The 12,907-nt window shown below is 46.0% G+C and overlaps 2 protein-coding genes across 2 annotated transcripts in view; one reads left to right on the forward strand and one right to left on the reverse strand.

Moving 5' to 3' along the window:
• AACS (acetoacetyl-CoA synthetase) overlaps nt 1-2,000 on the reverse strand; it is a 39,376-nt gene extending 37,376 nt beyond the window's left edge. The window contains exon 1 of the mRNA XM_088532501.1: nt 1,874-2,000. Within this exon, the coding sequence (XP_088388627.1) occupies nt 1,874-1,991 (118 nt within the window). The 5' untranslated portion in view covers nt 1,992-2,000. The remainder of the gene's footprint in view (nt 1-1,873) is intronic.
• Nucleotides 2,001-6,659: 4,659 nt separating this feature from the next.
• BRI3BP (BRI3 binding protein) lies at nt 6,660-10,034 on the forward strand. Its single transcript, XM_088532504.1, has 3 exons — nt 6,660-6,794; nt 7,420-7,522; nt 8,169-10,034. Exons 2-3 carry the CDS (start codon nt 7,468-7,470, stop codon nt 8,585-8,587), a joined length of 474 nt encoding a protein of 157 aa, XP_088388630.1. The 5' UTR covers nt 6,660-6,794; nt 7,420-7,467; the 3' UTR covers nt 8,588-10,034.
• The last annotated feature ends 2,873 nt before the right edge of the window (nt 10,035-12,907 follow it).

A 12,907-nucleotide genomic window follows, 5' to 3' on the forward strand; every position in this document is an offset into this window, starting at 1 on the left:
GCGATGCTTTTAGCTAAGCCATTTGAAGCCATTTTCCCCCAATTACCTTTAGTTTGGCATCTTGTTACCTAAGTGATGGCTTCAGAAGTCATCTTTTGTAGTCTTTGTACACGTAGGACATCTTCCACTTTTAAAAAAATAAGATTGAGGCCTACACTACTATTATTCACTCTCAATCACTACAATTGCTTCTCTACCCAGTCTGTTGTCACATCTTATTCCACTCAATCTTTTCAGTAAGTGTAAGACCATTCACTAGATATTTGTTCATCAGGAATTTGTCTCTGGCTCTGCCATTCCAAATTCAAAGACATCCCCATTACTCTTTTTTGCCTACATACTTAATCTCAACCCCCAACATTTTTTAAACACTCCACCCAAGTTGCTCTGTTATTTGCACATGGTATACAGTAATGTGGGAAAAGGAGCTCCCTAAAACTAACTTCAAGCTGTCACCTCCTTCAAAAACCAACTGCAAAATCTGTGCCAAATCATTTGATAGCTGCTAAAAGCTACAACCACCACTAGTTTGGTTTGTTCCAATAGGAAGAATAGCTTGTTCCATCTTGTCTCTACAGTTTGCGCCCAAATGAGCTTTACAATTCGAGTCCTTCAGGACACAGTGCTGTTACTTGGCAGTGAAACACTGCATTTCATTATTACATTTTCAGGATTGGACAGAGCCATGCTACTAAAATGTTTGCATTGCCCTTAGGTCTTCTCAGCAAGTCCATATCTTGATGTTACAAAGAATCCATTCTTTCTTTCTAAATAGCACACAGACCAGCAACTATCAGCTTGAAGCTAGTGGTAGGGCACAGAAATTCCTATAGACACAGGGGAGTGCACTCAGTGCACTGAGGCACATCTGAAAAGCATGAAGAGGCTTCTGAATGCTGCTTCAGAGGGTAGCCCATGCTTACAGAAACAACCTTAGTCACATGAGTGCAAACTACAGGACATTTTAAGTTTGCTGAAACCCTGCAGCAAGTTGCTTCCTATGCAGCAGGGCTCTTGGGCACTACACATTTGAGTGGGAAAGTCCCCAGCAGCCAAACCAATGACCTGGCTTACCACCAGCTCAAGTTCTCATCAAGGAGAAAGCTTATTTCCTCAACACAAATTGATAGAAATATCACATAGTTTGCCAATACCCCAGAATGCCTTAGTCTACTCCACAGATTGTCAATATGCACTGGCTGACAAGCCTGCCAGGCCATGTACAAGCTGCTCCTAGCATCACTCATCCTATGGCAGACAGACTAGGAGCACAGGAAAGCAACACAAAACACTTTGGACACAAATACTCACACAGTGTGAAGCAAGCTGGCAGTCAGATGCCTGCACACATCCAAATCCACCTGATTCACAGGGTGGAAGAGCCCACACAACCAATTCCTGATGCCCTGGACACCCTGGTCACAGTTAACAGTCAGAAATCTGAATAGTTTGTGTCAGAAGACACCTCTGGAAGGAGCCTGCTCCCACCACGCTGTTCCAAGCAGGGTGAAATCCAAAGCCAAGGAATTGTTCAGCTAACCCAGATGACTGCATGCCTATTAGCAGCTGGATACGGATTTCTAAATGACCATGAAGCAGAGCTTGAAGCACCATAGCTTAAAGCACCATGGCTTGAGCAGACTCGCAGCAAAGCCCCTCGGCTCCCATCACGGGGACACCTCACCCTCCACCCCAGCACCGAGATAGAATTAAATTAAGCAGCGTCTCCCGGACGCGAGGCTGCAAGCACGGCCCCCGCCCCGGCCCCGCTCACCGAGGGCACCCCCGGCCCCGCAGCAGCGCCGGGGCGGCGGCGAGAGCCCCGTTAGCGGCACCGCGGGAGGCCGAGCCCGCCCCGCGCCCCAGCGCTCACCCAGGCGGAGCCCGCAGCTGGCGGCCACGGCGGCGCGGAACCGGTCCATGTGCGTGTTGCGCTTCGTGTCGGGCTCCCACATCACCTGCGACTCCATGATCTCGGGCTCGCGGGACATGGCGGCGGACGAGCGTCCCCTCCCCACGAGCTGAGCGGCAGCAACGCGACCCTCCCTCCTCCCACCGCCACCCCCCCGCCCGCACTGCGGGCCCTTCCGCCGGGCGCGGCGCTTTAAGGGGCGGCGAGCCGCACCGCGCCCGCCCCCCGCGGCGTAACCTTCCGCCGCGGAGGAAAAGGAGTGCGGGGGCCCGCGGCCCGCCCCCGCCCGCAGTGTCCGCGCGGCGGGAGGCCGGGGGAGGTGGCCGTGTCCCCCGTGTGGCATCAACGACATCCAGCCCTTGCGGTGGACCCTGCCAAGGCCGCCCTGCCCGCAGCTGCGGCCCTGCGGTGCCCGCGTGCTGCCCTCGTGGCGGCTCCGTGGCGGCGCCGCCACCCGCGCCTCGCGGCCGCCCCACGCAGGCAGCACGCGGCCCTGGCCCCTGCAACTCGGCTTGGGGTCATCGAACGGAGGAACCTGCACTTCACAGCTTTCAACGCGACCCGCGAAATCGGCCCGGCCTGATTTGTTTGGTTTGGTTTTTCCAGAGAGATTGGAGGAAATCCTGGCTGATAAGCGTCTCTGACCCAACGGTGAGGCAAGAAGCGCGTTGCCTCACGCGCTCGGTTTCACACCGGCCTGCCTTTTGCAATGCGTGCTGCCCACATGTGGGCTCCTTGGGTCCAAATCGCTCAATTTACGGCTCGCAACGTTTTGCACCTTCCTATCGGCACCAGCCAGCACATCGCCACAGCCAATTTGGGACAAGAATTGGTACTGAAGAGTATCACGCAAGTAACCTTGGTATTTACACAATGGTATCTGCAAGGCCACCATTTTTTGAAAAAATAGCTTGGACTTGATGGCAAGTGGTACAACCACAGAGCATAAATATATAAGTAAATGTATGGAGATGATAACATATTGAGTGTACATTTCATTTTTACGCTGTCAGGATACAATCGCTTTATTAAACTTGAAGGTCACAGGGACATCACTGGGCCCACCTTCGAGTTTCTCATTTCCCCGAGAAATACCCTTCCCGTGTCATTTTGAAAGAACTCTCCCCAGTGCCACACATACGTGGAGATCCATGTGGGATCCATGGATCCATGCAGGGGAGCAGGACCCACACGTGTCCGGGCCGACCGCCGTGTGTTTCGCCACCTCTCCCAGCTTCGCACACAGCAACCCACAGCTCCATGCCCAGAACAAGCCGCTTAGGCTCCACCTGCCCACACTCCCATGGCAGGGATAATCCAAGCTTTGCGTTTTGCCCTCCCGGCAGCGCTGGGGACATTTCGCACCATGGCCACTACATGTTAACACCTCAATATTGCGGCCAGGCTGTTTCCACAGCATTCCGGTTGTGTTTTCCACCTTCCCCCCAAGCATTAAACCGCCCGTCGGGTTATTCCCCGGTGCCGCTTGGCCTCCCCCGGCCGCCCCGTCACGGGCGCTGCCCCCTCCCCGCGCGGCGGCGGGAAGGGCGCGGCGGGCGGCGCGGACGGATCCGCGCGGCGGCCGCCCCGCGCCGCCCCATTGGCTGAGCGGCGCCTGGCCCCACATCAGCCCAGAGCCCGCTCTCCGCGCCGCTAGGCTGACCGCGCAAGAGCCGACGCCGGCGCGAGCCAATGGGCGCCGAGCTTGGGGAAGCGCTATTCTCTGCCGGCCAATGAGCGGCCGCAGCAGGGGGAGGTGCGCCCAATCGCAGGGCAGCTCTCATGCTGCTCCTTGGGAGTGACCGCGCGGCGCGGGGGCGGCCTGCCCTTTCTCCCCGGGCCTGAGGTGCCGTGAGGCGGCGGCAGCGCCGGGTGCCAAATAAACCTAAATGAACCTGTCACCTGTATAAATAAACCTATAAATAAACCTCTACGATCCGTATGAGACCGGCAGTCTTCCCCCACCCCAAAACAATGCCTACATTTTAAAAAAGGGCACAAAACGAAAAAAAAAAAATACATTCCAATCTCCAGAGAAGGGACCCAAATTTCCACTTCACTTAGCTGTAGGTAATGAACTGACCCACTTAATGCTGGAGGGGTAGGAGACGCACTGGGAATTTGATGCTACAATCTGAGCTTTTAGGAAAGCTTGACAGCAAGCTTCTAATTTATTAGCAGCAGTTTTACCATTAAATCCTTGTTATAATCTTTTCTTCCTCTGTGTTTGTTACCTGTTTCCACTTTATTTCCTCATACGAAATTTATTTCAGAATTGGCTTTAGAATATAAAAACATAATAGAAAAACAACAACGAAAAGAAATAAAGCTCTCACAGGAATGCAGGCACTGAAAGGACTGCAGCAGCTACTAAAGATGGTTTGGAATGTGGATTAGAATAACTGGGGAGAAACAGCCTGAGTAAGATTAACTGGAATTCACTTTTTTTTTTTCAGACCCTTTAATCCTCATTTTGTATCTAATAATTTTAATAATAGCTTATAAATAAAAATCATCCCCCTTTTTATTTTTCTGGACTGAATTAAGATACTTTCAAAAGACACTTAAGAAATGGTTAATAATAACGATGATGATAGCAGCATCTCATTTGTGATCTAAGAAGTAATTAATCTGTAGCTAGTGTGTGAAGTGAAAACAAACAGTAAAACATGTCCCTGCGAGTTAGAAACTTAATGGTAACACCTTGTGGCAGTCTATGCTGTATTCTAAGGGCTGACCACGATTAGAAAACCTAAAGATTTAGGAAGGCCCTATATTCACAGTAGCCACAAGCTGGTTAAAACAGCTGTGTAAGAGTAAGAAGCTTTTGTGCTCTGATGAAACTTTCTTTTGATGCCTGGAAGGCCGCATTTCATTTCTAGTATTACTCAGAATGTTATTATATTTCCCATGTCTGAACAAGCTATTGAGTTTCTAGATTAGATTGGAAAGCAGAGGGGGTGTACAGAATAGGATGGACCCTCAATTTAGGATCTTTCCAGAAGCCACACAGCTCTCCTAATTAGACAGTTCAATGTGCTTAAAGAAATATTAGATCAATATTTCATGCCATGATGCAACACATTCTTTGGGCAAACATGATTTCATCTATGTAAACAACAGAAAGGTAAAATACTGCATAATCTGGGGATATGGGGAAATTAGCTTACCTGAAATAGGCCCATTGAGACATGTCAGGAAGTCAATTAAATACCAGGGAAGACTCCAAAATTATCCTGACCTCGTATGAAGGACAACTGTGAGCACAGACTTCTAAAGGCAGCCACTAAAATAGGCCTCCGAGCCTCTGTACAGAATATACAGAAAGAAATGACAAAATTCTTTGCAGAAGTGATTTTGATATCTATTACCAACATTGCTTTGCAAGAGCATGAAATACACTTGAGAAGATTCACAAATATTAGCACATCAGCAATTTCAAGGGCTCCCTATAAGAATCTGAAAGCGCCAACTGCAAGATTTATAGAGATGCAAATCCTCAACATCCTACTAGAATACAAGAGGAGCCTAAGTACTTTCCTGGATCGGGGCCCAAGTCTTTCAGGGCCAGTCTCCTAACTGTGTAAAGAAGCATTTTGGCCAGACTAAAATGGGGGGATGAGACCAAGAAGCCTACATTCTACATACCTACATTCTACATATTCCACATATCTACTTGACTAAGCAACAAGAGTTTGTTATCGCTGTGGGTGTGTTGGTGTATTCTCTAACTCAGGGAAAAATAAACAAATACATACATAAAAAGTGAATCCAAGTGTGAATCACTCTGCCAACATCCTGGCTGTGCAGAAGGAGCCAATAGTGATACCGGACCTTTTGGCTCAAACTCCTCAGGAAAGAGCCGTACAAACCTGCCAGAAGAGGGAGTCATGCCATTAAGTGCACTCAGTTTTGGCGTAATCCTTCCGGTTTTGGCGTATTCCTCCAAGGCCGAATTTGTCAAGGGTGAAGGACATAGGAACCTCTGGATCTGGTGCCGTTACTGTACTGCAAAGATCAGTGTCAATTTTTGACATTCGACCTGCACAGTCCGATTGCCACCTGCAAACGTGGCCTCTGAGAGCAGCTGCCCCCTCGCAGGGAGGTGTCGAGCTTCGGCCTCCCAGGACAAGGAGGCTGTTGACACCAGGATGGGGGTGGCTGGAGCCCAGGCTGGGGGAGCCGGGATTATTGGGCAGGGAGGATCAAGGGCAAGACCCGACTCCGTGATGGCTGCAAACAGGGCAGGCTCTTCTTGCAAGTGCACCATGAAGAGGCAAACGACACAGTCCATCACCGGGGATTCTGATAGGTGTGAGGAAACATTGTTTTATCAGGCGGATGAGTACATGGTGGTACAAGTTGCCCAGACGGCTGCGCTATCTCCATCTGTGGGGGCATTTTAGACCCACCACTCTAGCGATCGCGCCAAGGACCAGGCATCCCTGATTTGGGAGCCTTTCCCTTCGCGTTGAGGGTTGGACACCCGTATATACCATGCAGCGCTATATATTGTGCAGCCGTATATCCCCCACCGCCATATATACTTTGCCGCCCTATATCCCGTACGTGCCGCGCGCGCTGCTGCCGCCAGGGCGGGAAGGCGGGGCGCGTTGCCGCGGCGCGGCCGGCAGGGGGCGCCGCAGTGGCGGCGCGGGGCGGCGCGCGGCGCGGAGCGCGGGCGGCCATGGCGGCGGCGGGGCGGCTGCCGGCGCTGCGGCTGCTGGCCCTGCTCGCCCTGCTCGCCCTGCTGCTGGGCGGCGCCTGGGCGGCGCGGGGTCGCGGCGCCGAGAAGCAGAACAGCCTCCGCCGCGCCGCCAGCGGCCTCTACCAGGGCGTCAGCGGCCTCTTCGGCGAGGACAACGTGCGGGCCCTGCAGAAGGTGAGGCGCCCGCCGCTACCGCCTTCCCTCCCTGCCGCCTCCCCTCGCACCGGGCGCCCGTTTCTCCTGCAGCGGGACCGGCCGCCGCCTGCCTGCGCCCCGGGGGCCGGAGGGGCCGTTTCGCTCCTCGCCTCGGCGCGGGGCTCGGCGCGCGGCCGCGGTGCCTGCGGGAGGCCGGGCGGGGGGGCGCTGAGAGGGAGGAAGCGGGAGGCGAGGCTGGGCGGGAGCGAGATCCGAGAAAACCATAAAATCTATAAAGCCATAAAATAAACTTACTGGAGGGGGCTCGAGAGGGGCTGCGGCCTTGCGTGCCCAGCGAGGACATCGCCGTGGACCCTTTCCCGCTGCGGAGAGAGGGCACAGGCAGGGTTAACTGCAAACTGCGTGTTTTAAATGCTATTAGCATGTGTAAAACTGCATATCCAACTGCCTGGAGTAAGAATGACCCGTTGTACAGAGTATATTTCAAAATATTCTGCTATTCCGAATTACAATTCCCACAGCCTTATATATTACATGTGCATGTAATATAGATAATTTGTATATGCAATACTTGTAGCTATTAAGTTGCAAAATGTGTTTAAGGATTTTTGTTTTATTTTTTTTCCCCAATCTTATTTCTCAGTTCTTCTCAAGGCTGACTGAGAGGTTTGTGAATGGGGTGGATATATTAATGGACACATTCTGGAGAATATGGACTGACCTGTTAGATGTTCTTGGGATTGATGGTGAGTGTGATGCCTGTTTACCCTTGAAGCCTATCAGCAGATAGCAATATTCACAGACTGAGCAGAAAAATAACTGCTTTTTTTAAATCATGCCTCATAAAGCATCTGTCAGTGGTATCTCTGTCCACTTTATATGGCTTTATTTTTGCGTTTAGTTTCTTAAACAAGAGCACTAAAACAACCATGCCGTTCCTGTATACATATCTGCTGGATCTCTCTAAAATTCCCTACAGAGATCATTGCTGATTTATTGCTGATCATCATTGCATGGCTGGAAATGGGCAGGAAAGGGAAGTAAGAACAGCTACATGAAGGAAAGATACAATATGAGAGCCTTTACAATACAACTTTTCCAGAGAAAAATCCTCGGTCCTTGATATTAACCTTCATCTTATGCCCCATGGCAGCTTGTCTTTCCATAAAGAATCTTTAACATCTCTAAATGGAATTAATTCAGCTGCAACATGATGAGCCAGTGATTTGAAAAGGTCCATCCAGAAATAGAGGAACTAGCTTTTCCCTTTACTTTGTCAAAGACAGTCATGACCACAGCGCAGGGCCCTTTGGTAGCTGTGCTTGTGTCTTTACCCTTTGTCACCTTCACTTGCCCGAATTCACATTTTGTAACTCTTCCTCTGTTTTTCAGCCTCCAACCTGACTCATTATTTCAGCCCAGCAGCAATTGCCAACAACCCAACCCGTGCTCTTCTGCTGATTGGTGCCATTTTACTTGCCTATTGGTTTTTATCTCTATTCCTTGGATTCTTCTTCTATCTCCTGCATATGATGTTTGGTCGCTTCTTCTGGATTGCAAGGGTTGCCCTCTTCACCCTCTCGTGTGTGTACATCCTCCAGAAGTACGAAGGTGATCCAGAACACGCGGTGCTGCCTCTCTGCTTTGTTGTAGCCGTCTATTTCATGACCGGGCCTGTTGGATTTTACTGGAGAAGAAACAGCAACAGCAGCCTGGAGGAGAAGATGGACCACCTTGACAGCCAGATCAGACTTCTCAATATTCGTCTTTCTAGGGTGATTGAAAACCTGGACAGAGGCAGTGACCAATGAACCGACCCCTATAGACCACTGTACACCAGCTCTCTAGAAAATTCCTAAGCACTGTCTCATTCGAAGTTACAAAGCAGCAAAACATCACATGGTAAAAAGTGTGCAAGGTTAAAACTTTTCATCATGTGTAAGACTAATTTATCTAGATTATACACTCAGCCATTATACTTGTAAGGAAAGAAACATTTAAAGATTTCAGCTGTATATTTAGAGTTTTATCCAGTACTAGAATTTTCTCAGTAGATAAACGCTTACTTTTACAAGCATTTAAAAACATCTTTTGTAAAGTTTTTATAAAAGCAAATTGAGTAGTATTTCAGATATTTAAATTGAGCTAAACATATGCAAATTTGACACTTTAAAATGTTAATAAGAAAAAAAAATGAAGCTACCAAACACTTCTCTTGAGAAGTAACTGCTGTGGGTCCACTTTTTTTTTTTTTTTTGAAGTTGTCAATGTTTTTGTTTTATTGTTTGCTTATTTCATTGCCTTGAAGTTGCCTTTCATAGAGTATCATATGAAGAATTTTCTGGTATCCAAGCCAAAAAATTCACACCATAGCTTTTAATAGGAGTCGAGGAAAAAAGGAGAGAAGGAAGATTTTGTGAATTTCAAGTCCTTAAATGCCGGTCTCATATGAAGAATTCCTAAATGTAGATATATGGTTTTACTTCATTGCATTTTGTATCAAGAATTTAGCTTAAGTGGTTGAAAGAAAATCTATTTTAAGAAACTGACCTGAAGGAAAGAGATGTAGTGTGGCAGATCATAGTTCATATTTGATCTTCATAGCGAAGCATTTTCCAAGCATAAGTGCATAGGATAAAACATGGTTTTTAGTCTCAGGACCCATGTACTTTCTCAAAAAAAAGGCAGCAGATAAAACACTTGCAAATGGATTATTGCTTAAAGCTTTCTCAGGACCAATAAGCGGCAATAAATTACCTTCAGGAAGATCTGGATTTTTTTTTCCTAAAAATATAATAGTTTTATAGGAGCTTTTTGTTGGAAGTCTGTGTCCTCACTACATCGGGTTTTGGGGAAAGTGAGTCACCTTATGAGAAGAGTATCTTGAACAGTTGTATTCCAAAGTAATGTGGAAGCTTTGAAGCAAGTTTACTTTGAAGAATTCCATGTATTTGCAATGTTAAACTAGCTTGGTAGATTATCACTGGCTTTGTAAGGATTGCAGAAATGCATTGAAACAAAGGTAACCTCAGGGAAGAAAGCCTGATGGGTGAATTAATTTAGTAACCTATCGCATTCAAGGATATAAATGAAGGAGAGCAGAGGTGGAAAGCATCTAACGCCATAGTAATGAGCACAGAATCAATCCTGTGTGACGTAAAATGGGCTGCAGATAAGAAATGTTTTCCCTAATAATCTAAATGAGTACAGAAAAACGATTACCATAAAATCTAGTCAGGGATACTGGCAAAAAGCAAAGGGGAACAAGTATCAAGCGATGATCCATGTGTTTTCACTTCGCCTGTGATCGCCCGTCTCAGCGGGACTGGCCACGTTTGCCACTTGGGCTTGGACTTCTTATCTTGCTAGGTAGAACTGTTGGATGTGACACTTAACTGAATGTAACTTTGGGGAGAATTTATTTTTCTCTGTATGCTGAAGTTCGAGAATTTTTTTTTTAAATGCGTACTAGTTGCCTAACCTTTTGGTCTGTATGTGACATTTGCACAAACGATTATTTTGCAATCCATATTTATGGCACTTGTTCCAAACCGTGATTCCTTAAGTTCAGTGTAATGGTTTCATATGCAATTGGCACTCTTGTAATCCATTTTACTTTTTTACATCGTCTGTACATTACTGGCTCTGTTTTTGAAGAAATATGTTTAGAGTGGCAAAGTAACTGCTTTTCATGAGTAATTTTTTTTGTAGAGAGTACAGAGTAGAAACAGAGTACTGTTGTAACAAATACTCTGCTTAGTATAGCTGAATATTCATATTTCTTTCTTTACAGCTCATTTTCCATAGTATTACATAGTCTTCCCTATAATGTTTTCCCTCCTCTGCTGTGCTCAGAGGACTGGGCTAAAAGACCACCATGGAAATTAGGAATTGATTAGCAAATCTTGTACAGCCTTGAAGTGTTGGGCTAAGTCTGAGGCCTGAGGACCAAAGCCTGCAAACCTTGCTCATGTAAGCGACTCTGCTGACTTCAATAGGACTATGTGCATGAGTCAGTTTTGCATAGATAGTATTTTATGTAATCCATATTGAATGTTGAAGTTAAGAATATTTGAATCGTTTATATATTATGAGTCGTCTATTAAAGATTTATTTTAAAATGCTATATGAAAATTAATTTGGACTATAGTTTCTCCCTGTCTCTTTAGTCATGTCTTTTAGTTTTATAAAATCAGCCCTTCTGTATTAATGATCTTCTAATTTTGATCACCCTGCTGCATGAAAAAACTATTTTTGTATTTACTTACATCCCATGTACAGCCAAATGTTATGTGAAAAGCAGTATATCTAAAACTGGGTATTTTTAATCAGTATTTTTTCCTTGTGCTCAGTTTTCACTGTAGTAAAATTCAAAAGTAGTGATTTTTTTTTTTTTTGGTAAGCAGTCTAATCTTCAATATATAGAGATACTTTTAAAAATGTTCTGTGTTTTTAAACATGCACTATAGTGAAAATGCTTTAGGGACCTGAATGTGGCACTGTATTTAACCTCTTTCAAGTTACTTTTGTAAATACCTTTTACATATATTTTTCCATGCAGAATTACCTAGTTTATCCATGAATTTTTTTGCTCTGCTTTTAGGGACTTATTCCAGTGAAAGTGTTAGCACTGCTTTTACATTGCCATTGATGGAGCACCTTAAATTAATTCAGAGCTGTGCAGTTATCACCATTTGACACGTGGGTAGACTGAGGCACAGAACTTGACAGATTTTCCCAAGACCACGCAGCAAGTGGCAGGAAGGGGAACAAAACCCAGATCTCGCAGCTCCCAGACCTGTGCTCTGACCACTGTCCTGTTCTTCAGAGCTGGGTGGTGGCACCTATGCATTCCTCTACTATTCTGTTTATCTTTTGCACCTGATCTGGTGCAAGTGACTTTAAAAGTGCTCCTGGGTTATCTGAGGTGCAGTTACACGTGTGTAAATACACTAAACCTGTCCTTTGATCCAAAGGCTGATGGTATCCAACTCTTCCCATCTACCAGCCCATTCCCAGCAGCTACTTGGAAGTGTCACCTCAATGCACTGGTTGACATGTAACTGCTCAAGAAGGACTTCAAACTGTCCGATACCAGAAATTCCAGTAAGGTCTTAAGTGTTTTTAGCTTCATGCTTTAAGACCTGATATTTGAAGCCACTGTAGGACAATGTATTCTCAGTATATTGACATTTTTGCATTGACATTTTTGCAAAACAACTTACATTTGTAGCAGTTTTCTCTGAAAGTGCACACCTCACCTGTATAGGTAACTGATCTGTTGTATTAAGAATGTAATAATGCTTTTAAAAGTGATATTGGGTATCAGAGTACAATGTGTAAAATCTGATGTAATTCAATGCTGTACTTAATAGTGCGTCCTTCAAATTGTGATTTGCTTTTAAAGACTTGTTGCATAGTTAATGTGGAAAATAGACCAGTATAAATCTTATCTCTTTGATGGTGTAGAAGTTTTTAAGTGTGATTTGCCTCACATACTGATCTGTATTTGGCAGCTAACGACGTAAATGACCGTTAAGTTCTCTTTGTTGGAGTTGGAAAATAAAAGATTTTATTGTATCTGCATGCATTTTAAACTTTTGGATAATTCCATTGAACTGTGATGACAATTAGCACATAAAAATATTCTTTTTAATCAGAAATTATATTTGCTATGGTAGCACTCGTTATCAGCACTGATGTTAGTGATTTCACATTCTGTTTTGTACATCAGATTTCAAGATTAATAGTGTTTAAGTTTGTACAACTGTTGTGTTTCTGTAAAAATAACTTGGTCTGAAGAAATGGTCTATGTATACTTTTGACCTATGATCCTTAGGGAAACATTAGATTCTACCGATAATATTGTTAAGTAGTTACAAATATATCCAACTTATTTTTTACAGAGCTCCACATGCCTTTATTTATTACTTATGCGGCCACCCCATCACTGTACGATGTAGTTAGGCATTTGTAGACCAGTTTCACGAGTCGACCGTGTTGTGACAAAGCTTAAAATAAACGTTTCCTGAGCCTCTGCCCTGAGAGCTGCCTCGCTGTGGGGAAGCCTCGCTGGGCCGGGAGGGAGCCGGCGCGGCCGCCACAGCCGCCTCACGGCGCCGCGACCGTTA

Source organism: Tinamus guttatus, unplaced genomic scaffold (assembly GCF_059628265.1).
Source record: "Tinamus guttatus ecotype Peru unplaced genomic scaffold, ASM5962826v1 Tinamus_guttatus_pri_ptg000459l, whole genome shotgun sequence".
Classification (NCBI taxonomy): domain Eukaryota; kingdom Metazoa; phylum Chordata; class Aves; order Tinamiformes; family Tinamidae; genus Tinamus; species Tinamus guttatus.

What these genes read in the sequence shown, in the direction of transcription:
- BRI3BP (XM_088532504.1), top strand. Translation starts at nt 7,468, where the DNA reads ATGGACACATTCTGGAGAATATGGACTGACCTGTTAGATGTTCTTGGG. An exon ending in AGATGTTCTTGGGATTGATG is followed by an intron (nt 7,523 to 8,168) that starts GTGAGTGTGATG and finishes TCTGTTTTTCAG; the next exon opens with CCTCCAACCTGACTCATTAT.